The sequence below is a fragment of the Phasianus colchicus genome, chromosome 11 (assembly GCF_987193195.1).
Source record: "Phasianus colchicus chromosome 11, bPhaCol1.hap1.1, whole genome shotgun sequence".
Taxonomy (NCBI): Eukaryota; Metazoa; Chordata; class Aves; order Galliformes; family Phasianidae; genus Phasianus; species Phasianus colchicus.
Window position 1 is genome coordinate 8567379 of NC_143446.1, and position 25685 is coordinate 8593063.

At 35.0% G+C, this 25685-nt stretch overlaps 1 protein-coding gene across 1 annotated transcript in view; it reads left to right on the forward strand.

Annotated features, from left to right (window-relative positions):
* The window catches only part of CACNA2D3 (calcium voltage-gated channel auxiliary subunit alpha2delta 3), a 395571-nt gene that overhangs the window by 344160 nt on the left and 25726 nt on the right, over nt 1-25685 (forward strand). The window contains exons 27-31 of the mRNA XM_090148165.1: nt 5760-5821; nt 6710-6754; nt 12515-12577; nt 16162-16232; nt 25399-25474. Coding sequence (XP_090004291.1) covers nt 5760-5821; nt 6710-6754; nt 12515-12577; nt 16162-16232; nt 25399-25474 — 317 coding nt within the window. The remainder of the gene's footprint in view (nt 1-5759; nt 5822-6709; nt 6755-12514; nt 12578-16161; nt 16233-25398; nt 25475-25685) is intronic.

Below are 25685 nucleotides of genomic sequence, written 5' to 3' on the forward strand. Positions count from 1 at the left end.
CACCTGCTGGAGTATTCTATGCGTTAGCTAAGACCTTATGACATGTTATGAAAACTGTACTGTCTCTCATAACAAAGCTCTGACACTGATAAATTCTTAGATGGTACTTAGAAATGTATGTGTATGTGTGCAATCATCCCACTTATCTGAAGCTAAGAAGATAAAGATATAATATCCATAATAACGCTGATATTTTTTTTCTAAACATTAGTTAGAGTCCAAAAAAATTCCAATTGTGATTTTTTTTCTATTTCATATTGTATCTAGGTTAATAAAATACTTGTCTGTGGGAAAATCTAGTGGTAAGTTTAAATAAGGCGCTAGCTCAAATTCTGGTGCAAAAGTATGTGTGCATTTACATGGATTTTGAATGAACATAGCACTAAAGCGTTTAAAAATAATTTTAGAATATTATTAGGATAACTTAAGAGTAAAGAAATATGCAGTAGATACAAGTGATAGGTCTGTTATTTTTTGCTGGTTTGCTTGCCCAGTATTTTTTGTTTTGAGCCAATAGAGAGATTGACAGCCTCTTTTCAGCTGTGAAATGTTATTTCTTGTCATTTTTCGATTGTGGAAAAAAACTCATACCATTTATCAGTGAAAAATGACTGCAGTACAGTATGAAAAGTTTCAAAGAAACACTGATGAATTTCTCCTTAATATTGTTTCTTGTTGTCCTTTTTGCAGTTGGTATACTTTTGCCAAGCATTTTTAAGCAATGGTTTGTATTGTTCTTTGAATTTCTTTTGTAATATAGGCTTTTCAGACACATACACTTATTAAACGTTAAAGTTTGTTAGAGTGATTATGTTTTCATAGTAAGTAATATTCTTGCAAGGGAATTGCATGCTGTGATTTATGCCTTTTTATGATATTGTGATGGTTGGCTGAGATCACCTATGGAATGACATTAGTACAAGACAGTAATTGAAACTCCCCACATTATGGAGTCCATCGTGTTGGAGAAGCTACCAGAAAAGTAATAGAGAACATTAAAAATCTTCATTGTTTAATAAAAAATAATTTAAAAAAAAACACAAAAAAACAACAGTAATTTTTTTAAAAAAGTAAATGACAAATAAATATATATATATACATATAAAAATGACACTAACTCCTACTCTACCCTGCTTAAAGAAAAAACAATTCAAACAAACAAAAAAAAAATCAAACAACAAATAACCAACACGTTGCAGAGGGTATTTCATGAATTGTATCACAATCCACATATCCAAATGTGTGATATTTAATTTTCCTTGGGTAAGAACTGTCCATTATTGTAAAAAAAAAACAGAAGGAAGCACACAATTACTTAATATTTTAGCCCAGCTTTTTTCTAATTAAAACTTAATGTCCAGTATTCCTGAAAAAAAAAAAAAAGAATGCATTTTCATGTTAAATTTCTGGCCATCTTTTTTTTTTTTTTAATAAAAGAAATGAAAATGATAGATAGGTATAGATTGAATTGAAACGATCACTGAGATCAAGAAGAATACTGAATGAAGTGTGAAGTTTGGAAGACTGAAACTGGATTTTACTATGCTAGTAAACTGTAACTGGGAGTAGAAGCAGTCTGAGAAGTACACATTCAGTGAGTGCTAATTCATTTCTTGTTTAATGTAACCTGAAAGAACCTAAAGTACCTAAAGTATTACTGAGAATATAACCATAATTATATTACTACATATTACTATATTCTGTATACCTTTAATTTATTAGCTAACCCTTTTTGTATTGAGAAAACAACTGAATATTTTCTTTTTAATTATAATACCTAAAATGTCTTGTACAGAACCTAACATAAATATCTTACAGATATTTATAAATATTTAGAAAAGCATCAGATTTGGGTGTGAGACACTTCAGTTAATCTCTAACAGAGGTACTTTTGGCAGTTATGCTGTTTATTGCTCAGTATTGCACCATGGAGTGTAATGTTCTGCCTCTTAAGCTTTGGATAAGCCAAAATTGAAGGCAGAACGATTTTGAACTGAATCAAAGAATTGGATTATAGTCAGAAGAAATGCAGTCAATTTTTTTTGTAAGTAGTCAAATCTGTTCTAGAATATTTCACATTTACTTATTTAGGTATTTTAATAGATATTAAGAGATAATAGAAGTAGTTGGAAAGAAACAAATCTTAAGGAGTCTCAGCTTAATGCACAAAGGTGATACAGGTGAAGAAAAATAATCCTGCTACAAGTCTGTCTCCAAGATTTATTATTTTGAAAGCAAATTAAGCCTCCCTTAAGATAATTTCATCAGAAAAAGGATGTCCAATTATCCTTAAACTGTTGAGCATCTTTTATGTATGATAAATTACCTTAGACTATCTATATTCTACTTTCTGTGGAAAAAGGGAATAGATACTTTACGATATTTCTTTAATCTTGCTAATCTTCTGCTTTTGTATAGTGTTAAGTTCTATGGATTTTCTACAGAATGGAAACTCTGTTACATTTTACTGCTTTTTCCTTCAATCTGTGGATTTGATTATCTCTCCCAGGTTTATAGGGAGTTTCATCTCCTCTCATGCTTGAAATAAATCAGTCTGCTCTGTTTTCCTCTCCCACTTTAAGTAGGAGTTGGGCCTTTTTACATAGAGCATAAGAGCTCTTATAATTCTCTACACTGAACAAGACTAATTTATTGAGGGAGGATTTCCTTATCATTCTGTCCATTTGCTTAACCTTGGAGATTTTGAGATGAATACAAGCAATTTTGATCTATTCAAATAATTTATTTGTTTTCTTACATTTTTTCCTTGATACTAAACGGGCCTGAGTTCTGTAGAAGTTGAGCCCTTCCCAATAATGTTATCCTGACAGCATCCCACAAAATACAATGAATTATTACCTTCAGCCTTGAAATAAATGCATAAGGAAATGGAAATGGATTATTTAAAAATTATGGAGCCAAGAAATTAAATTGGTCTTTCTTAAACTTCTTATTTCATAGAGTATGTGCTACAGAATACCAATCACTGTATTTAACAGAGGAAAGAAATGTTGAAGAGTTCATGTCTGCTATCCATGCACAGCATTAAAACTGTTTATTGAAGTTGCCTAAGTAAATTTGATAGTGTGGTTGATTACTTGGATTTGCAGTATTCATCTGAAATGATACATTTTGTGTTACAGAAAATGACAGGTATGTGAAGAAAGAGCCTTAATGCCTCTCTTGTAGCTCCCATTAGCTGAACGTGTAGCCAGCTTGTAAAACATAAATTTAAATACAAAAAATAATTGCCAGCAGAAGTATTTTGTTCTGAAGCTGTGAATGCTGATGAACTAGAGATTATTCATAAGAACATATTGGTTCTGAAAGCAAAAATATCTTGCACTGGTTACAGTGTTCTTGAAAAGCTCAGGGAAAAGCACGTAAAGATGCTTTAGTATCACCTCAGGAATTTTAAAAAATGTATCATTCCATACAATAGAGATATTAATTCTTTTAAATAAAGGTGAAGTCCTGTATTTATTAGCTGAATTATAGAAAACTTTCATAAATGTCATTTATTATATCTCACATAAGATACATAGAAGTTATTCAGTGACATGAAAGTTGTGATGTCACATTTTTCATGAAGGGAAAAAAAAGTAAAACAATGGTGAGATGAAAATCTCACAGGAAGATGCCCCTCTTCGAATGCCTATTGCTGTTTTCACTGTACAGTATATATGGGAGATATGTTTTCTCCTCCAATCTTGAAACATAGGTATAAATCATGTAGCTCTTCATTTAAAAACAAAACAAAACAAACAAACAGACAAACGAAAAACCCGATTATAAGGATTGCAAATCCTTGTATGGGAAATACATATTTTGTTGTGTGTTATACTCAGAAAGTTGCCACTGTGACTGAATAACCTTAAGCAGAGCAGGCAAAAGTTTAAATTCTGAAGTTTACCTCATTCAGTGGTATTGTACCTGAGAGATAAATGTTATAGCTCTCCTAGAAGTTAGGTAGGGAAATAAATGGAATCGTTCTTGAAAAAGGAAGGAAGGCAGTAACTGGTAAAGTCTGGTCCCTTAGTTTCTACAATAACTACATTACTCCTGAGAGTGTGTTTGCTTGAGAGAGAACAAGTTCAATATTCATCCCTGGTCTTTTATATCCCATCATAGCTTCCCTAAGTATCAAAATTCATAGAGCTAATTCCATGAAAATAAAGCTGTAGCTGCCTGTGTCCTCTCATTCTCATGAAGAAGCATGCTCTACATTTCACAGAAATTAGTCCCAGGATTTCAGTTGTCTTTATGCTACAGCATTCCATCATGCAACTGATTAAAACATTCACATGGAATGTTTTACAGATGAGCTTTCTTGTAAATATCTTGTTTCTTTTCAGAGTCTGTCTCGTGGTATGAAATTTATACTGGTCACTGGAAGACTTTCAGTATACGTTTGTTTTCTTTTATTTAGGAGTCTAGACTATATAGTTAGCTTTTCTCTTCACATTTTAGACTTTATTCGGAGAATCATAAAATAGTTCAGATTGGGAGGATTCTCCTGAGGTCATCTAGACCAAACTCCTGCATAAAGTTACGTATACATACAATTTAATTATATGAGAAATGAGATTTTAATGATTTCTTTACAAGTTTGAGGCTTAGACTGCTAAACGTAAGTCTAGGCTTTGAATCTGCATGATACCTACTTGTGTATCTGTTGATCATGCAGTTTCTTCAGTGATTCGAAAAGAAATGTTCACGTGTGTAAAACAAAACATAGACTGTGCTTGATGAAATCTAGGAAGTACAAGCTGGTATAAGTGTTTACATTAACTCACAGATGCTGAAATGGATGACTACAAATGTAACGTGAGATTGAAATTTCAAATACTGGTATAGCAGATATTTCTGTGTTTGAAATTTCTTTGTGGAAACTTCCTGAGAATATGCGTTTCCTCCATTTCAGAAAAAGGAATGAGATGTGCAGATCACCTGCATACTAGGAGTAAACCTAAAGGCAAAGAACAGATGTAGAAAACATGTGTTTCATGGCTGTCAGACAGCATCTCCTCATTGACTGTAAAATAAATTACTAGACAATAAAATGCAGTTGGAGGGAGTTTCCTCTGGATTTCATTCTAAAGAAGAGATGGATTTCTGTCTTTACTCTCTTAAGCAAAAATGTCAATGAGTTATCGATAGTAAAAAACTATTTATAACCCTCTGTGTACATACCTTTTCCTGCCTGCTAATACAGAAGAAAAATATGTTCATGACATCAGCATGTTTATATTTGCAAAAAACAATTACCGATGATAAAAAGGTAAATATGCTTTCATATGATTCTTAGTGTTATTCCAACAAAAAAAATGAGAAAATGAAATTTTGTTCAAGTTTCCCATATATGATCACTTGAAATATTAACCAACAGCCTCCTGTTGTTTCAGCACACGCTCATGTGTTTCAGCACATAGAGCATAGAGTGTGTTCATGCAGCTATTGTATTATTATCAGTAGAATATTAATTTGAGACAGGTTTGAACATAAATACGTTCAGCTTGTGCTTCTTTTGAGTAATATGGAGATGTCTGTAATTTCAGTGTTTTCCTTGTGTATTTGTCACATTGTATTAGTAATATTTGAAATATAATTAAATGCTCTCCTATTTAATTACCAGTGTCTTTTTATTATGGGACTATCTTTCCCTCTTTATTATAGAACTATTTCTGCTTTTGATTTATTTCAAACCGTAGTGTTGAAGCAATTATATAACATACTGTTTTTATTTATGTATTTCCCAGCTGTAGGTATCCAGATGAAACTTGAATTTTTCCAGCGTAAATTCTGGACAGCAAGCAGACAGGTATGTTTTAAATAGGAATTTTCCTTGTCATTGAATTCACATCTTTCTAACTGTGCAGTTGATCCACAATTACTTTGTCAAAAAATTACTGTAAAGAAGCATTTTATTTGAAATGTACCTCACATAAGTTGTTACATTATATTATAACCTTCCAGTTAATTGTTAGATGAAAAGGATGTTCAGTGTGTTGATTCCATATTTATGGAAGCAAAGAAAAAAGTTGTTATATATAAGGAGTTGCTTTGTTGATCTGATACATATTAATTTCCTCCTTCAGATAAAAGGAAAACAGCAGACCATGCTGTGATATGTATTCATTTTCAGTAATAGCAGAATTGAACCTTCTTGCAAACCTAGTACCTTTCTTCTGACATTCGTTTAATTGCAGCATCACCTAAATCAATCAATTAAATGATGTGACTGAATTATGCTTGGCATCTATAGTATTTGATAAACTATTGCTAAAATGTTTAGGATATATAGCATGTGCATTCAGTGAAGGGAGTAAACATACACAATCATACACTTCCTGAGGATTCCAAAGCACATCTAAAATGCATGTCCAACTCCTCCCCTCCCCCTTTCACCCCCCAATTAGAAAATCTTGTATTCTTGTTAATGAACAATTTCCAAACTTCTAACAAAAAGGAGATGATGATGTTTAAAACACTTGAAAGTGATACAGTGTGAGTGCAGACAGGAGCAAAAAAAGATTGGTGAACAGATATAACACTTCCCTTCTCTTGCTTTTAGAACAACTGCTGCCTTTGATAAAAAATGTAATCTATTTCAAATCATTATAATCGCACTCACCTTGATTCTGAAACTGTCATTTTTCATAATCATCAAGCTGGAATTGAAAATATTTATTTTTGATATTGTCTCTAGTGTGCATCTCTTGATGGCAGGTGTGCAATAAGTTGTGATGATGAAGTAAGTATTTAACGCTCTTTATTTTCCATTTATGTTTCCATTGCAGTAGAACATGAAGTTGATTATAATGTGAGAGGTTCAGACAGTCTCTGATGTAATTAGGAATTGCCTTCTAATTATTATGCAATTTATGTAGTGAAACTCATTTTATAATTTCTTGTGAACATCCATTTATTTATGAGATTGACAGCGATACCTGAAATTTGCATTGCAATAGATTTTACTCAGGAATCTAGTTTTGGAAGTCACATGAAGATGCTCAAAGGTGTATTTTTATCTTCTTTATTGTTCACCTGAGATAGAAGCTAATCTAATATTCACACCAGTATAAAACATGAACTTTAAATTGAGCCTATGGATACATAAATAGCACTTCAGAAATAGGAAAGTAGTCTGAGTCTGTAGTTCTTAATTAATGCACCAAAGTGGCTATCTAAGTAAAGTTCTTTTTGGTAAATGAAAATAATATATTAGGTATCTTATGCATAGATTTTTGCAAAGCATATGATATCCAACTATATGATCTTTTAAGCAATTTATCATAAGTTAAATGAATCAAAAGGAGGTTAACGAAGCACAAGCTGCATTTATATGTGTGGAGGAGTTCGATGCATGAGATCATAGGAAATCAGGGTTGCATTTTTGTTATTGTATCATATATAGTTCTTACTGGTATTTTGATATTTTGGAAGAAAACAAACATTTACTGATGACATTTCTGTGTGATCTCCAAACTAAGCAAGTGGGAGGAGACTGGGATCACCAGATAACTGTGCTAGAACAAAATACATTTATTTAGGTATGATGAAACCTTAATTCATAGGACTAGAAATAAAAACTGCAGGCTGTAGTTGTATAACTCAGAAGCACTATCCTGAAAAACGATGATTCTAGTAATTCTAGAACCACAGGAGATAATCAGATGAATAAGAGATCCTCTTTTTATATAGTGCCCTAAAGAACTATTGCAAAACACATGTGAAAAGCAAGCGTCTGTTTGCCTCTGTAATTTGTGTTGATGTAATATTTTTTACAATCTTTTTTAACATAGAATAACATTTTTTATGCAACTGTAAAGTTTTTATACAGTTTTATTCTGTTTTATTTTGTTTTATACATGCTCAGTTGTTTTCAGGCCAGCTGCTCTTAGTATCACCAGATGTGAGCAGTCAGTGCAGCCTCAGTTTCTGCTGCCATTTACACCCTTTTCAGCAAAATGCTACATAGAGTACGCATGCAGCAAACTGAAATACTGCAGAGTTCTGCAAACTGTGATGCTTAAACAGTCCCTTCTCATCTCTTCTCTCTAAGCTCTTTCTTCCAAAGATCTTGAAGTTCTCACAAGTTTCTGTCACTAATTTTTAAAATAGGTACCACAATGTATTATTTGAATTCTTCCATAAGTCTTTATTTTCTGCTTCTCTCTGCTGTCGCTTCTTATCTGACTTCTAGTCTCTATGTAACAGTCTCTTTCTGATTATTTTAGCATTTGAATGAGACTCCCCATTCTTTCTGCAGAGATGCTGCATGTCCTATATTAATGTATTTTCCCCGAAATCTCATTTTCCACCTCTACCGCTGTCTTGACTGCATTCCTACCTATTCCATAGTAGATTCATTGGGAGTATGTAGTGTAGCACTAAATTTACTCATGGCTGTTCAGCACATTAAAAAAAATTAGTGATGACGAATATAGTTACATAAAGTGAAATAACTCGTACGGTCACAAATGTTCACAAATGTATTTGAGGAATGCTTTCTAACATTTGCTATTATTACATTATCTATCTATCTATCTATCTATCTATCTATCTATCTATCCCTCTCTCTGTATATAAGGCAAACAATTTGATTTTAATTTTTGGATTCATTTGATGTAAATCCGTGTATAAAAAGTTTAAATGATGCATAAACAGTCTTAGAAATTTCACTGGTAGGATTCTACTTCATAACTCCAAACACTCTGATGCTGAAATGTGTTTTATTGAAAAATGAGTCCAGGACATAGATTCGTAAATTCAGTTTCCTTGGAGACTTTCAAGGCAAGGCTGGATAAGGCCCTGAATATCCTGATCTAGCTGTGGTGTCCCTGTTCATTGCATAGGAGTTGGACTAGATGCCCTCAGAGGTCCCTTCCAACTCTAAGAATTCTGTGATGCTATGATATGAAATTCACAAAAACCATTGAAGGTGAAACTTGAAGGTGAAACTTGAGACATCAGCAATTACAAAAGTTGAGCACTGACTTCTTCAGCAGATCAAATCAGCAAAACTTACTACCTCATATACCAGAACCTCTGAGTATAACAGTTGGAAGACAGAAATAGCAAGAAATAATTGGAAAATTTTGCAGAAAGCCAAAACACAGAACTATGATGATCGTGCCATCTTCGGCATGAAACAGACCTTAGTCCATGTGTACTGCAGTAATGGTACACACTTTCTTGTGTAAAGCATTCTCTCTGCAACGAGTTATCTGCTTCATTAAAACAAGAACTTAAGGATATTATCATGACTGGAGAAGTACTTTTAGTATGTCATGGCAAAGAACCAAGTATAAAGTAAAAAAGATTCCAACATTCTAAAAATAATCCACTTTTTTCTACTTATTCCTTTGTCTAGTTAGTAAAAATAGGCATACGCTTTGCTGAGTATTCATGCAAAACTTCCTTTGGTATTGCATTCATATGCAAAGAAAGCACAGTCCCTTTAAAAGTTATTCAGCTACTTTCACTTGACACCAGCAGGAGCCACATAAGCACAGGGAGAAGTTCAGTAATAGCGTGAACCTGGGTAATGTAGATGTTCCAAGATTTTTATTTTATTTTATTTTATTGTATTTTATTTTATTTTATTTTATTTTATTTTATTTTTGTAATGACGAAACATACTATCTATTAATTTGACTCAGTCAAATACTATAGGTATTCTTTAATATTTCAAAGCTGCCTTATCTCAACAGTAAGAAAATCTCTGCAATTACTATACAAATTAAAGCATTTAAAAGTATCCAGAAATGAAATTAATAGAAATAGATAGGCACAATATTCACACGGAACAAGTTAACGAGTCCTTGTAATAATTTTGATTCTAAATTACAGTAGCATGACAGATTTGCAATTCCTCAGAAATATTTTTTTTTTCCTATTCTTTTACAGCTTTGGATTTACTTTTTTTTTTTTTTTTTTTTTTCTTGTTATCCAAGTGCTTCACATTTTATTTTAGTTTTTTTGTTTTCTTTCTTTTTCATATTTGGTTTCGTAACCCATATAACATTCCATTACTGTTATATATTGGAGCTGTGACAAATACATAGAGGACTTGAACTTGATCAAAGTTACTGTGCTCCAAATGTGTTCTCAGACCTCAGTCAACATTCTTGGTGTGTTTATTCTGGACTTCATGCCTGCTGTATTTTACAAGCTCAGGGACTCTCTACCTACGGAACATTCCCTTGAAATCTCAAGTTCACTGAACTTGAACCTTTGGGCAAACCTGTGCATAGTTCACTTCCAACACCTGTGAGCCATTGTGAATTAAACCTTTTTCATACAGCTGTAGTCTATGCAAATGTTATTATCCTATGCATTAATTTTGCATTTGACATTTTCTGTTTGAGATTTGCTGATATAGCAGACAAGTAAATGCACCCTACTATGCTTTGTCAGTGCTAAGTTTCATCTGAGAATGATTCTTTAATGCAGTACTGGATAGCAGAAGTTATTTATCTTGCTGGTGGGTAGATGAATGAATGGCCTAAATTTCTCAGTTTCTAAAATGGGTAGAAGTAGAAACCCTATTATCTTCACACAGCAAAATGCAAATTCTTCCAACTGCCCATATGAAATACCAATCCTAAGTTGTTAATATAATTTTAAATTTTGAAAAATACCAATTGCATGACTGTGGCATAGAGATTCAATATATGATTACTAATTTTTTTGTCAGGACAATGGTTTTCCGACTGGATATAATCCATGAGCTATGAAATGATGCCCACACTCTCTTGTCCAGTGTAACTACTCTTCAACATTTTCCATGCTGTAGAGAAATACTATTTCTAATGCTCTGTCTTTAGATTAATCTTTCATGCAGGATGACTGCAAATATGTATCCTTGAAAGAGGTCTTTGTTGTCTTAGCTCTTCTCCTATAAAGTTCGTGGGAGGTTTATGGTTTACTTAGGGGATAGAAGTGTTCTGGAGTTACAGTCTACTTCTGAAATTCCACTCTTCACACACCACTGAGGTTAAGTAGTTGCCTCTTCTGAATGCATTAGCTCTACTCAGATCTTTGCCAGCATCATCAGCTTTTCACGTTGCGTTTGCCAATTTTTGGTTTCCTGGCAGATCAAAGGTTGGAAATTAGTTGTTTCAGACTTCCTTTTTGACAGGTTTTCTGCCACTGGGGTGGCTTGCAGCTTAGGTTCCCCTATTAGAACGCATATCCTACACTTGTGTTAGGGAATTATATTCTTTTCAAACTTTTGCCTGATTTGAGTTTCTTTAACTTTTTTTTCCCTTTAAAACAAAAACAACAAAAACAAAACAACAAAAACAAACAACAACAAAAAAAACCAGCTTAAATTCCTGCCAACATTTCTGTAAATCCCTCTTCTTCTGAAGTCCCACAGAACAGAAATAATACATGGACAGAGTCAGAGTCAGACTCACCCAGAAATCTTGAAAAATCAAACTGTGCAAGTGCTGCTGCAGGATCACCCATGCTTTCCTTTCTAAAACAGCAGTGAGGTTTTACTGCACGCACAGAGATTAGCAGAAGGCACATTTCGCCATCTTTCTGTTCAGCCTCTTCACAGCAGGAAAGGTTCTGAATTAAAAGCAAAGCCATGATGATTTCTGTATTGGAAGCCATCCTACTCTTTTTTTTATTATTATTATTATTTTTTTTAACAAAGATGTCACTAGAAACATTAGCTGATTTAGACCAATGATAGAAATATGTTATAGATTTAACACTGAGGTAGGTTTTTGGCATTGATGAAGAGAAACTGAGTTATATCATGGTTTGAGTTGTACCTTATGCTTAAACTCTGAAGCACAGTAATTAAAACTTTGCCTGTAGCAAATAACTCACTTGAGGTTAAAATAGAGTATGAATGTATAGAGGGAAGCACTGATTTCAGTTTATCTTGCTTTATACAAGTTATAAGTCTGACCTACGAAAAGCTAACAGTCTTACCTCTGGATCCAGTTCCCAATTAAAAACACAATTTGAAAAGCTTTAGGAGACCTGTGGGGCCTCTTATGCAGAAGTTTCTGGTTCCCTCCCCCACTGACCAAATTAAAAAATATTACCTGGTCCCCTGTTAGTCCTCCAGGCAGACACTGTGTTTTCATTAATACATCATTAGGGTAATGACATTGTGCTGATGTTTTTCTCCCAACACAGGATAAGCCATCAGGAGTAGCAGCTCTGTGCCTTTGCAACTTTGTTACAAGGAAATATTTTAAAGCATGAATTAAAAAAAAAACACTGACCCTGTTCTTTTTCATATTTGTTTACAGTTTATCTTACATCCTCTTTTTCTATATACATCTTTTTGTTTTGCATGAACTATATGCATAAAAGTCTAAATCAGATAACATCCCATTGGTGGAGACAACACTTAGAAGTTAGGTTAGCCATTAGAAGAATCTGATGGCTTTATTCATTTAGAATGTCATTTGGAGGTAAATGAAATAACATTACTGCATCCTAAAACTAAAGTTAGAATTGTACGTTCGTATTACTTTTTCAGGCAATCAACTGTTACCTAATAGACAACAATGGATTTATCCTAGTGTCTGAAGACTATGGGCAGGTAAGTGAAAGATTTTTATTCAGCCCTCTCATGTAGCACATTTATGCAGTTGTTATTCTTAAATAGGTCGCTGTCTTAAAATGTTAAGTAACTAGTAGCATAACACTGAAAACTTCCATCAATAAAATGTGACAGAAGCTCAGTTTCTATCTCCCACTGGTGTGAGTTCTGCTCTTAAACTCCTAAACATTCCTTCAGAGGGCTTTTTTTTTGCTGCAAGAAGGTTTTCCTTCCACAAGACCTTTTTACCCCCAGAAGAAAGAGTCTCTGTAGAATTTTGCCACCAGTAAAGTATGAGAAGAGAATGAGGAGGCTGGGGATGTAGAACTCTTATATTTAAACTTCAGATAATGAAATGATATGCAGCTGTTTGTTGAATTTACTTTCTGAGTACATTACAGTTACTGGTGGATAAAAACTAAGCACCACAATATGTAGGACAAGGATCGTGATTCATGGAGAACATTCAAAACATTGATTTGCTCTGCTTCTTGGAAAATGACTGAAGAGTGTATTGCAGTTCAATTCTGTGAGCCTTTTGAAGAACCCACCACTATCCTCATTAACTTTGCCTGGAAACAGTTGGGATGGTGCCCCAATTATGCCAGAGTTGTCTGAAGTTGAATTTCTTTTATGTGTTGGTACTGTGAATAGGATTTACACATGTTCTTACTTAGCTCTTAGGTGAATTAAATTTGTTGTGACGAGGTTGGTTACTGAGAAACATAGCTATCATAAAGAGCTCTGGATGACTTAGAAGAGTGACTTGAGAGGAGAGCTACAAAAAAAAACAAACCTCTAAGTGGACGGTGAAAAAGAAGCCAAACTGAGCATTTTGCCTTTAGATTTAAAACATGAAATACATCAACTTTAAATCTAACACTTCTGAAAGTTAAAAGGTACAGATGTTTTTTTCATGGCTCTGAAGTAGATGGATAACATTTCCTCACTGTCCTCTGTACCTTGTTCCATTTTGGTTGACACTTTGAAAAGTCTGTTAGCAAGTAGTAAACAAGAGAAGCAAACTTTTTCTGAAACTGTTGTCCTTCCTATACTACACCAGAGCATTAACTGCTCAACAGATAATGTGCTGTGCTTTGAAGTAATCATTCTTCACAATATGTTGTCTTCATGCAAAACCAAGGACTGAAATTTAATATTTTGTTTTACTTTATTACATACATTGCTTTATCCTTTTGGAATGTCAAGCATGTTGTGAATATAATTCCAAGATGGACCCATAAAATTACATGAACCAAAAATATGATGTTATTTAAATATGTTATGTTAGAAACAGTGTTTTTTGTTTTTTTTCCCTCTACTATTAAGTACGTATTTTTACTTAGTTGAGCCAAAGAGTAGCACTCATTGTAGAATAATCTTGATGCACTGAAAACTTTTTATCTGGTTATTCTCCCAGATTATTGTGTGCAAGTGTGTATACAATTGCATACAGTATTTTTGCAGCTCATTTGCTAGCTGGCAGTTGGCTACAGCCAATAAATATGATTAGGAAGACATTTTTCCTTTGGTAGGTCATCTGATACTAGCTGGTACATATTCCTTTGAAGAACCTATTATGGACAGATGCTGGACAAACATTAGGCTAGATATGTATAATGACTTAGATTTCAAGTTGCTACTGGTAAAGCATCAGAAATGTATGTGAGTCTAAAAGCCAAACTAACATATCTCTTTTCTGGGAAAGAAGGAAAGTATCCACGAATCATGCACTGCTGACAGAATGTCAGGAAACAGGTGATAAAATTCAGATTTTTCAAGAACCTTACTGGCAAGATTTATGGAATCTTGTTCCTATGTCACTGCTCCTTATGTACATATACAGGGAGAAAACCTTTCTGCCGTGTCATGGCATAAGGTGCTAATTCCTGTTCTGCCATATCCAGCACTGGTAGCTCCTTCAAAATATTTAGCTGGTTAACTGCTGTTACACTCAACCATTAGTTAGGAGAGATCCAAGCCACAGATGGTCAGTTTTGTTGATGTAACACTAAAGTAATAGTATGATAATTACAGTCTATGCTTTTTACACACATCTATCTATCTATCTATATATGTATACGCTCTTTCTTTGTTGGGGGAGGAAGGAATAGGGACGTGGGATGATGCCTTTTCAGTTACTCACCTTTCTGGGCTTATTTCAGTGCTGTTTTTCTTTGGACTTTCCAGAAATGGCCTGAACCACTCTAAAAGTCTTGTCCTGGGGCACTGTAATTCTTCATCTGAGTTACCACTAAATCCAAATATATTAAAAAATAACAATTGTTTGGGTGTTACTACTTTGGGGAGAACTAGCATTTACAAACGGAGCTTTTGTGGAAAGAACTGTCACTGAAATGTCTTCATAAGACTGAAGTATAACTTAATAAATCATGTTTATTGCTATCTAAGGTTATACTAGTCATTTATGGTTTGGGCTTTTTGACATTAGCTGACTGCCTCTCCCATAGTTAGGATAATCTTTCTTCATCAGTCAACTAGCGCTATTGAAGCTGGTATTTTTAGTCATATAAACTACAAATGTTCCTCTTGTTTCTAGGAGATTTTGCACACCCATATGTTTTGGAAAATGTTCCAAGTTTCCCCTGAGTTTAAAAAAAGAAAAAAAGGCAATACTTGCTTTTTAGGTAGAGGAATGCATTTTCTTGGCTTGGACTGTAACTTCTCTGCCTGCAAACTCCCAGGTGCATACTTGAGGTCAAGTAAGTTCCTTGTAATGGAATTGGCGTTTAGTTCATACAAAACCTATGGAATTCGTGCAATTTGAGAGTGTAGTGCCCTTTCCACCAATAAATTGTGGGATTTCTCCCTTTAAACGCGATGGAGAACATATCTTGATCCTTATGGGAGTTGAGGTCCTCAGATGAGAAAATGTCTTCCCAACCTAGAAAAAAAATGCTGTACGTACAAGATTTTTGAATTCCATATGAATGGCTACAGAAAATGGAGTCACTTCCATGTTGCATACCAAATTCATAATGTGAATGTTTGCTTTCTCAAAAGAGATTTATTTTTATTAGTCCACATCTACTGAACAAGGACAAAATGAGTAATTCATCAGGCCGAGTGGTTTTAAGTATAAAATGACTTTGAATGAAGTTAAAATTTCTAGGACTGATGAAATGTACTGTCCTGGTTCCTTAAACAGGTCATGCAGGAATTATAAACAATGCTTTTTTATGACCGCTTATGAAATCCTCTCACAACCTGTTTATATCTTTCTGAGTAAAATTTTAATCACAAGGGTTTGTGATCAGATTAATGTGGTTCCTTTGCAAGCTTTAGGTTGGGATGACTTTTATTTCTGGTATTAGATGTTATATAATGTCCCTCAATCTATTGTATAAGCTCTCACATCTGCTCAGGGGTAATAATTTAGTCTGTGTAACTTGCCATGACTATGAAGTCCTCTTCAGTTTTTATGTAGCAATAGTCATGAAAACCTATCTATGTAGCTGTCAAACCAACTCTTGTCAGATCATAGAATATGCCAGTTTAAATTATATCCATTTTTGTTTTGCATTTTTCTACATCTGGTAATTTTTTGTATTTTTCCCTTGCAGACTGGTAACTTTTTTGGGGAGATTGAAGGGGCTGTGATGAACAAATTACTAACAATGGGTTCCTTTAAGAGGTAAGAATTACATCAGTGTTTTATCTTTTACAAAATGTTTAAAATAATAAATAAAAATAAATAAAACAAAACCGAAGTCATATAAAGAAAGGCCAAAATTGACAGCTGGATTGATTCTCATTATGCCTTTTTTTTCTGTATTCTGTATGATAATTTGATACCATGCACATTTCATTAAACGTTTTGGAGACAGTCAACAGGGAGTTCCTTTTTTATTGGACTGTGTTGCTAAAACCTTGTGCCTCTCCTGTTCCCACTGTGCTCAAGTGGAAATGAGATTAGGCTGTATCTACTACTGAACAGTTCTAAATGGCTGTAGAGCAAATCACTGGTGAAGCATTAAACATCTTGACCTGTAAAAACTTGGAGATTGCTCAAATCACAGAGGGAACGATGCCCTATTGTTCTAAAAGTGTTCTGCCAGTAATTCTTTCGCCTCATATGTTAACTGACCTTTGAACATTTCTGTGACTATTGACTTAATCTTGCTATCATCATGACAACATCACTAATGGTGATTTGATTGTGTGATTTGAAATAAATTAAGCATCCTGGAAAAGAAAACTTCTCCCTGTAACTCAGCACTGAAGTCTTCATGGCTTTCACACATCCTGAGAACTGTTCCTTATCCCTTTGTCCCCTTCCAACTCGTGCAAGAGCATGAGAGAAGTGCAGTCCGTGTGCATAGCACTTTTCACTTTTATCTTCCTGCGCATTTCTAGCATAAAAAAATGACACATCGCTGTTCCCATCAACCACTGAATTTAGTTACTGCACGCAGGGTGTACGCAGAGGCTTTCAGAACAGATGGCTTTTGTGTTTCCTGGGTAAAGCAGCTCTCTTAAAGGCAGAAAGCTTTCCATGTGTATTATAGGCAGAAAGCTTTTACTCTGTGCATTATAGCTGAATACCACTCGCAGTAAATGACTGACCTGAAATAGAAAGATCTAGCGCTCACTAAATCATCCCACATCCTCATTCTTTGAGGGTGGCAACCTTTATGTGTTTAGCATTACATTCTTAACATGTGCTATAAAAGGAAGTGAAGTAATACCTATTTATAGAATGAGCTCTACAATGGAAAGATCTGTTTATACAAGAGCTGAAGAATTTTATTTAATGCAAACAAAAAAAAAAGTGCAGCTAAAATCAAAGGATAAAGCTTTAATTTGTCCCCCCCCCCCTTTTTTTTTTTTTTTTTTTTTTTTTTTTTTTTTTTTGTCCTGGCTAGAAAAGCTTTCAGTGTATCTACTGAACAATTGATGGTGGTGAGCACCTCAATTGAGAAAACAAAGGCTGCGCTTCTTGAGTATTCCACCTAAGCTGCGGTGGGCACCAATTTGACGTGGATCATTGGCTCAGGATATTTCTGGTCTGTAGCTATGAGGGAGTTACAGATAATGAAACGTCTAGCTCCATGAAACAGAGCTGCAAGCTAAAGAAATGAAAACACGATGAGCCAATTATTTAAGAACAATAAACTGGTCATTGCCAATCAGTTAAAAATGGGAGAGAATCAACGTGGTGTAATTGCTCTAAATGAGCCACCTGCTTTTCCTGCTGTACAGCAGATAGCTCAGTGCAGCAGCAGAAAACAAACTGTCTTCGAGCTGCGCTGGATGAGACCTTTAAAATAAATTATTCCACTAACTTGAATAAAAAAATCTTTGCTGCCTCTAATGAACAACTCAGGCACATGTACTGTATTTTTAAGGTTATTAATTGAGGGAAGTTGTTTTTCCAATATTTATTTATCTTACGGAATAAGAGAAGAGAAAAAAATAGAATGGCGCAGTGGCAAAATACATTATCTTGAGGGCACAGGAAGATACACACTGCATTTCCTGTGTCGTTGCTGCTCTTAGCATGAAGGCAAAATGAGAGACCAAGCTCTGATCTTAGCCATTCATTCCAGAGCCCATCCTTCCTTGCAACTTAGTTCTAATACGAAATCTACCAACCAACACCTGAAATAAACCTAACATTGCCCTCTCAGGTCTCGTCTTGCTCCTTTTTCATTTCTTTTAGAGGTAGAAGGTTCCACAGTGCCTGATCTTCTCTGCAGAAGAGTTTCCTGACATGCCCCATAACTGTGGGGATGGGAGCCCTCTTCCTTTGCTACCAATAACCTGAGTAGGAGTGCAGATACGTGCTGCTGCCTCGCAGATTCATACCGGCTTTCAGGCTCTCTGGCCACAAAAGGAATGAAATAACCCTTTGTGAGTTCACTCAACTACCACTCATTTGGAGGGATAGAGAAGTTCTTTTCAGGATTGAGCTGGAGGTGTTAAACAAAAGGGGGTTGTTTGCTCCTGACTATGTTTCTTTTCAACCTGCAGCAGGATGAAATTCAATTTTTGTGTTAGCTGTTTATTTTTTAAAGTGAACTTAAATACCTCCTTCCCTCCCTAATTTCTTTAAACTCAGTACTTCTTTTGAATTCTATTTATGTATATACGTGTGTATATTTTCTTAGTTTATGGATTTTATATTTAGAGGAAAAAATGGTATCAGTGTCTCCACAGCAATGTGACGTTCTGTGATTTCTTTTAGGAAAATAATGTTTACCTTATACCCTGAATATTGCATACAATTAAATAGTTAAAACATAATTTAAATTCATTATTAAATGAATTAAGATGTGCTTATGGAAAAGTATCTGCTTCACATAACAGAAAAAAAAATATGTCTTTATTGATTCCTCAATACTCTGCTTATGTAAAAACAGTGGGGGGAAAAAATGATGGCTCGAAGCATGAAAATATAAAGAAAAATAATAACATTCAGAAAATCAAGATCCATCAAAGTAATGAGATGCCCAAATAAATGAGTTTAATAAATCTGTTACAGAAAATTGAATCTCTTGACTTGAAAACGGCTTGGTACTTTCCAGTACAGGGAATGCTAAGCAATTCCATAAGACAAATATGGAAGCAGCATCATTTCCTCTTAACAGTTTTGCTTCCACCAGACAGGCTCTTGGTTTCTGAGGAGAAACCTGTGTTTTGGTATCTCATGGTGTTGTTAGGATAGTTGACTGAAATAGTGCATCCTCAAGTTCCAGCTTTTCCAGATGCTAAGACTCACTCTAGTAAGCTCTTGTTGCTTTGAGAGCTTCCTTGGTTTCTTCCTTTTTCATCCTTTGTTCCTTTGTCTTTACTCACATGTTTCCTAGCGAATAATGCATACTGTTTATGCCCTTATGGCACAGTGCAGTCCAAATCCTTCACGTGTGTTCTCTAAATGCACTCACAAAGGGGCCGACTGTCATCTCCCAGACTTGACTCACTTCGTACTCCAAACTTAACAAGTGTTTTGCCTCCGGGTTATAAGATCATACAAAAATTCAAAACCCTTTGCTAAGCCACTCCAAGAGAGCAAAACATTTCTAAAGCCGAATTATGAAAGTAGTAACTGTTTGATCAGGTTGCTAATTCCCACTGAGGCAGCGCAGCCTCCAAATGAAGGATATTCTTCTGTTTAGCTTAGGCTACTTTGTCTTGTTTAAGCATTTGATTCAATTAAATATTCTTGAAATTGTGTGAATATGAGACTGCTATATTTATAAATAGTATTTATTTTCATGTGTACTTCTGCAGTCATTGATTTAACCTTTAAAAATATAATGGCATTCATTTTGTGTTTATTTGGAAGCGTTTCTAAATGTAGATCTATACTTTGGAGAAGATCAGTAGTACGGTAAACGAACAATTCCAGAAGGGTTTACTGAATCTGTTATTGGATAAATGATTATAAAGATTCTATCTTCAGTAGTGATTTATTTTGTAAAAGTGAGCTCAAGACATACCCCATGTTTAGGGCATAAATACACAGAATCACAGAATGATTTAGATTGAAAGAAACCTTTGAAGCTCTTGTAGTGCTACCCTTCTGACATGGGTGCAGACATCTTTTCTCTAGGTCAGATTGCTCAAAGACCATCCCACCCAACTTTGAACATTTCCAGTGATAAGACACCCACAGCTTCTCTGAGTGACCTGTTCCTGTGTCTCAGCTCACTCATCATGAAAAATTTCTTCTTTATATGCAATTTAGTTCTACTCTCTTACAGCTTAAAACTGTTGTTTCACTATATGTCCTAGTAAAAAAAACTAATGAGCTTCGCAATTTATTTCAGTTCAAACATTATTATCATCTCCTATTAACTGTCATCTTCACTACAGAGTATTTATTAAGCATACACACTGATTCTTCAATTTCTAGATGAATAATATGTAATTATCCTGCTCTGAAGAGTGACTTTCCATTTTCATCAATGAAATAGCTGTCAAAGAGAATAATATAGCAGACTGTGTAGTGCAGGGTTACAAACAGACCTTGTTCCAAGCTGTATGCTGCTTGCAGGTACAAAATAACATACTTCACTGCCCTCTTGTCATCACCAGTGGCAAGGAACTAGACCTGATTTTTTTCACATTTGCCAGATGTACATCTTGTACTCATGCTCTGAAACTCTCTTCTTGCTGTGTGGATGTTTTCTACTCCTATCTTGTCCTTGTGACATATAAAATTAATGTCTCAAAACAGCTTGGGTGTAATTTGAATTTACATCTCTGTAAACATTGCTACGAATTTCATGGAGAGAATTAGTATTTTGGGATCCTTTTACCCACCTAAGGAGAAACTCAGACATGTGCAGTGTAAATGAATTGTCATTCTGTAAGCTGAAAATGCAGACTGAGTTGTGGGTTTTACATATTTTTGCTCTGGAGCACTTTGGCAACTAGGAATAGCTGAATTCAAAGCAAAGGTATGTGATGACAAGTTCGTTTTCTCAAAATGCTCTGATTTATTTTTAAGCTTTTTTTTTTTTTTTTTTCATTTCCTTGGTGATGAAAAATATTGGTTTGACTGCTTCTGGGTATTGATGATTTGTAAATGAAAGGAGAGCCAGAAAAGAAACAGTATATAACTTCATACACTGTGCTGCTATCTCCCAGCAGGGACCCTCTCTAGACGTAAGACACAGACTTATTCTTCAGAACATTCAGTACTGTCCCTCCTCCTCCTCCTTGCAAGAGTATGAGGCAGGCTGAACACATCTTCTGTCTGAGTTAATGAACACCTTGCCACCAGAAGTAAGCTTTAGTCACTGTTAATTCTCACGTGGACCACTGGGAAACAGCAACATCAAAAAATTAGGTCTTCCTTTATCATTGGCTTCCTATGCTTCATTTCTTATGTTTATTCCATTATAAGTGTATTATTCTTATAAATTATTTGAAAATCCCCAACTATCTTGAACTGATGACAAGGTATATGAAATGTTATGCCTTGAAAATTCTTCAGCTGTTATCAGTGATGATATTTCACACTGCCACCTAGAAATCCATATGTATGCTGACAATCAAGCTGGAAGCAATAGAATACATCTGTTGGTATAGCCTGTACTGCTGGCAGGTCTTAATTTTCTTGAACTAGATTTGCACTTTCTTGTTGCAGAGTATAAGGCTGGAATTTGCTGTATCTGGAAGTTAACACTGAAATGTTTTTTGCTGAAATCTATTTGTCTCCTGAAGTTGCACACCTCATTTAATTTTGAGAAAGTTACCTTCCACTAGGCTCAAGACAGTTGCACACAGCTTGGGTTTCTCCTATGTCTGACGTTGAAACCAATTCCTGCGCAGACTTCAGTGATGAGGTGTGGGAATGGGGGCAGTTAGCAGCATGGGTATGTTAGAAAGCCCCAGTCATGTTGTCTTTAGCAAAGCTCTCCTGTGGAGTGCTGTAATACACAGAATAGAATTGGGCATCTAGATGGGTTTAAAATTAGATTGTGGGAAGCAGGCAATTATGTTCGCTAAGTATAGTCAGTCGAAAAGGATACGGGTAGCTGCAAACAGTTATTTAAAACTGTAACACAATCACTTCAAAAAGGGTAATCTGGAAGCCTTTCTTTCTGCAACAGTGAGTTAAGTCTGCCTGAATGAGGGAAAGATTATTCGGTAAAATCTCAAAGACATTAGCAATAAAATAACACTTGAGAAATGACACCTGAACACAGAAGCACTACAGTGTCTTAGAGTACTGTTTTGACTACCAGTGCTGTAGTAGCCTTTGCAAGGAATAAGGCTGGAAGGCTCTTACTGTTACATTTACAAGTATAAAAACAAAACAAAGCAAAACTGTATTTGAATTTGTTAATGCCTTGGAACTCGTTTATACTGAGCTTCAATACCATTCATAGAGACAGAGAGTCTAGAATTGATTCAATATGTTGTAGTGTTCAGATTTCAACATGGCTATGGGCTTCATCCACAGATCTTTGAAGTGTAGTGCAAAATTCCTTTTTGTTTTTAGCACGAAAGAATCAGGTCTTTGTAAGATCATTTGGCAATAGTGTTTTGGCAGGTATATTTTGTACATTATGTATTACAGTAGTTTGAGTAGTCTTTAGAAACTTTCAGATAGGTGTCGAACCTGCGCACTCTGAAAGTCACTGACATGGGAATACTTGGTTAAAAACTAGAACTCTTTCCAACTCTTCCAGGCTTTTTTTTTTTTTTACATCTGGCATGCACTTTTCTAAAGATTGGCCCTTTTAAAATTTTTCTCTCTTTTTTTTAAATTTTTTTTGCAAACTTGTTCCTGAACCAGAATCTTCACAGTGGCAGCACCTTCAAATGTATTTACTACAGCTAAGCTTGTTTTATCATCCATAGATGATATTCAAGCATTTCTAAACAACAACTTTATAGTGTTCCATACTGATGTTGACATTTTTCTTACAACTGTTCTTCTTCTCCATCACTTAAAACTTTAATATTTTTTCCCTTGTAAGTGAGGTGCTATTTAACTACACAAATTTTAACATCTTTATTCTAGTTACTCATAATACAGCTCTAGATTTTTGTCTATTCCATGCAGTACAGTACAATAATACACAAATCTAGCGTGTTGTGGCACAATATCAGTTATATTTCTGATTATTTGTGTGAGCACAAACTACAGTCTTTTATGTTTGAGCATTTGAAGAAACTGTTCTGTCTATCTTAACTGTAATACTAGCAGGCATAAATACTGGGGGAGGGGAGAAGGCTTTTTTCTAAATGTTTCATATTGGTGCACAATAATAGCATTTGGTTAACAGTTCTTAACAGGATAACAAAGTTCACAGATTGACCAAGTGGTTTTAGTTTGATCTAATTTTTGGCATGATCTGAAAGTTGAGAAAATGATTGCATTTTCCAGTACCAAATAAAGGGTCACCAAAATTTATTATGAAGCCTTTTACAAAGAATGAAGACAAAGTTGAGTGCTATTCAACTTGTTGCACTCAAGATTAATGAGACCATATCATCCAAGTATAATTCTTTGACTGCTTTGCAGAGAGCACGTTAAAATCCTTAAATTGTCTTGTATGTGCACGTATCTCTTTGCCACCATCACTAGCACATCCATGTGGACATACAGTAGAGTTCTTAACAGTAGAGGAATAAAATAGTCAAGTCAATCAGGACTGGAAAGGCAAGCTGTAGAGATTACCTTACGGGGGTTTTATTCTGACCATGGCTAAAGGGGAAAAAAATAAAAGAATGCTAGGGAAAGTGGTGTATTACTGCATGCCATACAGGCAGCACAGCTTACACCATGTACTGCTCTGTTTGTCTTGGCAGATCTGTGTGCGCGGATCTGGCTGTGGGCGTGATTCTGCCAAAGATGGTCAGTGTTCAACTTACACCCATGTTTAGGTCTCTAGTTATGCGTTTGTCTACCATGTGCCTCTCTCTGCCAGTCCACAAAACAATGGCTTCCTAGCCATTTCTATTCTGAAAATAAGATGAAATGAATGATGTAAGCTCTATGACCAAGTACTAAATGTTTAGCTGAAGCTGCAAGATCCAATATATTTAGATATTTTGCCTGTAAGCCAAAAAGAAAATATAGTGCATAGTAAAGAAGATTTTAGTGATGGTTACTGTCACAAAATTAGATCAGAAGAAATTGTATACAGTTTCTACCATAATAGTTTAAAATGTTTTGTCGGTACAGGTTGCTATGTTTCATGGCATGCAGTGCAGAATGCCTTATGGTGGTACTGAATGCATTTCATGACCTGGTTTTGGCAGCTTCTGGGACATCCCTTCCATAGCTGAACTTGTGTGCGCTCCTTTCCACTTCACTTAGAAGCAAGGCACACATTGCAAAATGTTGAAGTCCCATCTCATACATCTTTAAGACATATATGTCCAATTGTATTCTCTTGTCCCTCTGGTGATGCGAAAGTAAAATGGATATATTCAAATAAAGCTAGTAACATTCATGTATCTACATTCATTGTAACTTATCAGCTACAGATTCTTTGCATCTGCTACCAATGTTAACTTCTTTTTATGTATGGATGTAATCTGTTAATTGTTCTATGGACGGACAGATTTAGAGAAATAATCACAACTCCATATACTATCTCTGAGTTCTGGATTTTACATTTAGATCTCTGAAGTGTGTCAATGAGTAAAAGCATAAGCAGAAAGAAACTGCCATTTATTATGCATCTGAGGAGGCTTCTAGCGTGTGTTGATTGCAACACGTACCTGACATGAAATACTTGCCCTCGTGAAAAGATGCAAAAGGAAACCCAACCTGCCTCAATTGTCTGTTCCATGAATACATTGAAATATCACTTCTCTCTTTGGAAGCAACACTGTTATTTCAAGTTCGTTATGTTAGAGATGTTAAAATCTGCAGAAGTGACATTTTGTCTTTTCTGGAGTTTGAATGGTCTGTTGTGAGAAGCCCCTCAAATGCATAGGTTCTTTCACTTCCTGGGGCTAAATGTGCTGATCTCAGTCCAGAACCAATTGTTTAAGCATTGTGTTGAATGTGTATTCTTCTCTTCCTCACATTGTTTATCTCATTGTGTGTTACACTGTATATGTATCTTCCCTTTTTTCTCACAGTTACGCTTTTGTTTTGTTCTGCAGTCTGATAAAATCCTTACCAAGTTTTCACATAGTTTCTCACCTTTATTCTCCTTTGTGCAACATGTATTTTAATAATCCCTTTCCGTCTTTTCCCTGCTGCCTTTCCTTTTTTTTCCCCTTTTTTTTCCTGTCTACTTTGCGAGCAGACTGTTTCATATCACCACGTTTACTCCACTGTGTTTTCTCCTTTTAGTCAAGCAGTTTTCTGTTCTTCTCTGTAGAATTACACTTTATGACTACCAGGCCATGTGTAGAACAAACAAAGAGAGTAGCGACAGTGCCCATAGCTTACTGGACGTAAGTACAGTGAATTTTATGAGCACCTTTCCATGCACTCATCAAAGAAAATTGTTGCAAATATCTCATGGCCATTCTAAGCCCATTATTTTAATTTGGAATGCTTAAAACTCTTGCGTTTATCATAGTGCATACAAGGAATGGTTCATTATAAACCAAAGGGAAGTGTTAAGCATTTTTAAGTTCAAATCCTTGTGCAGTCATTCTTACA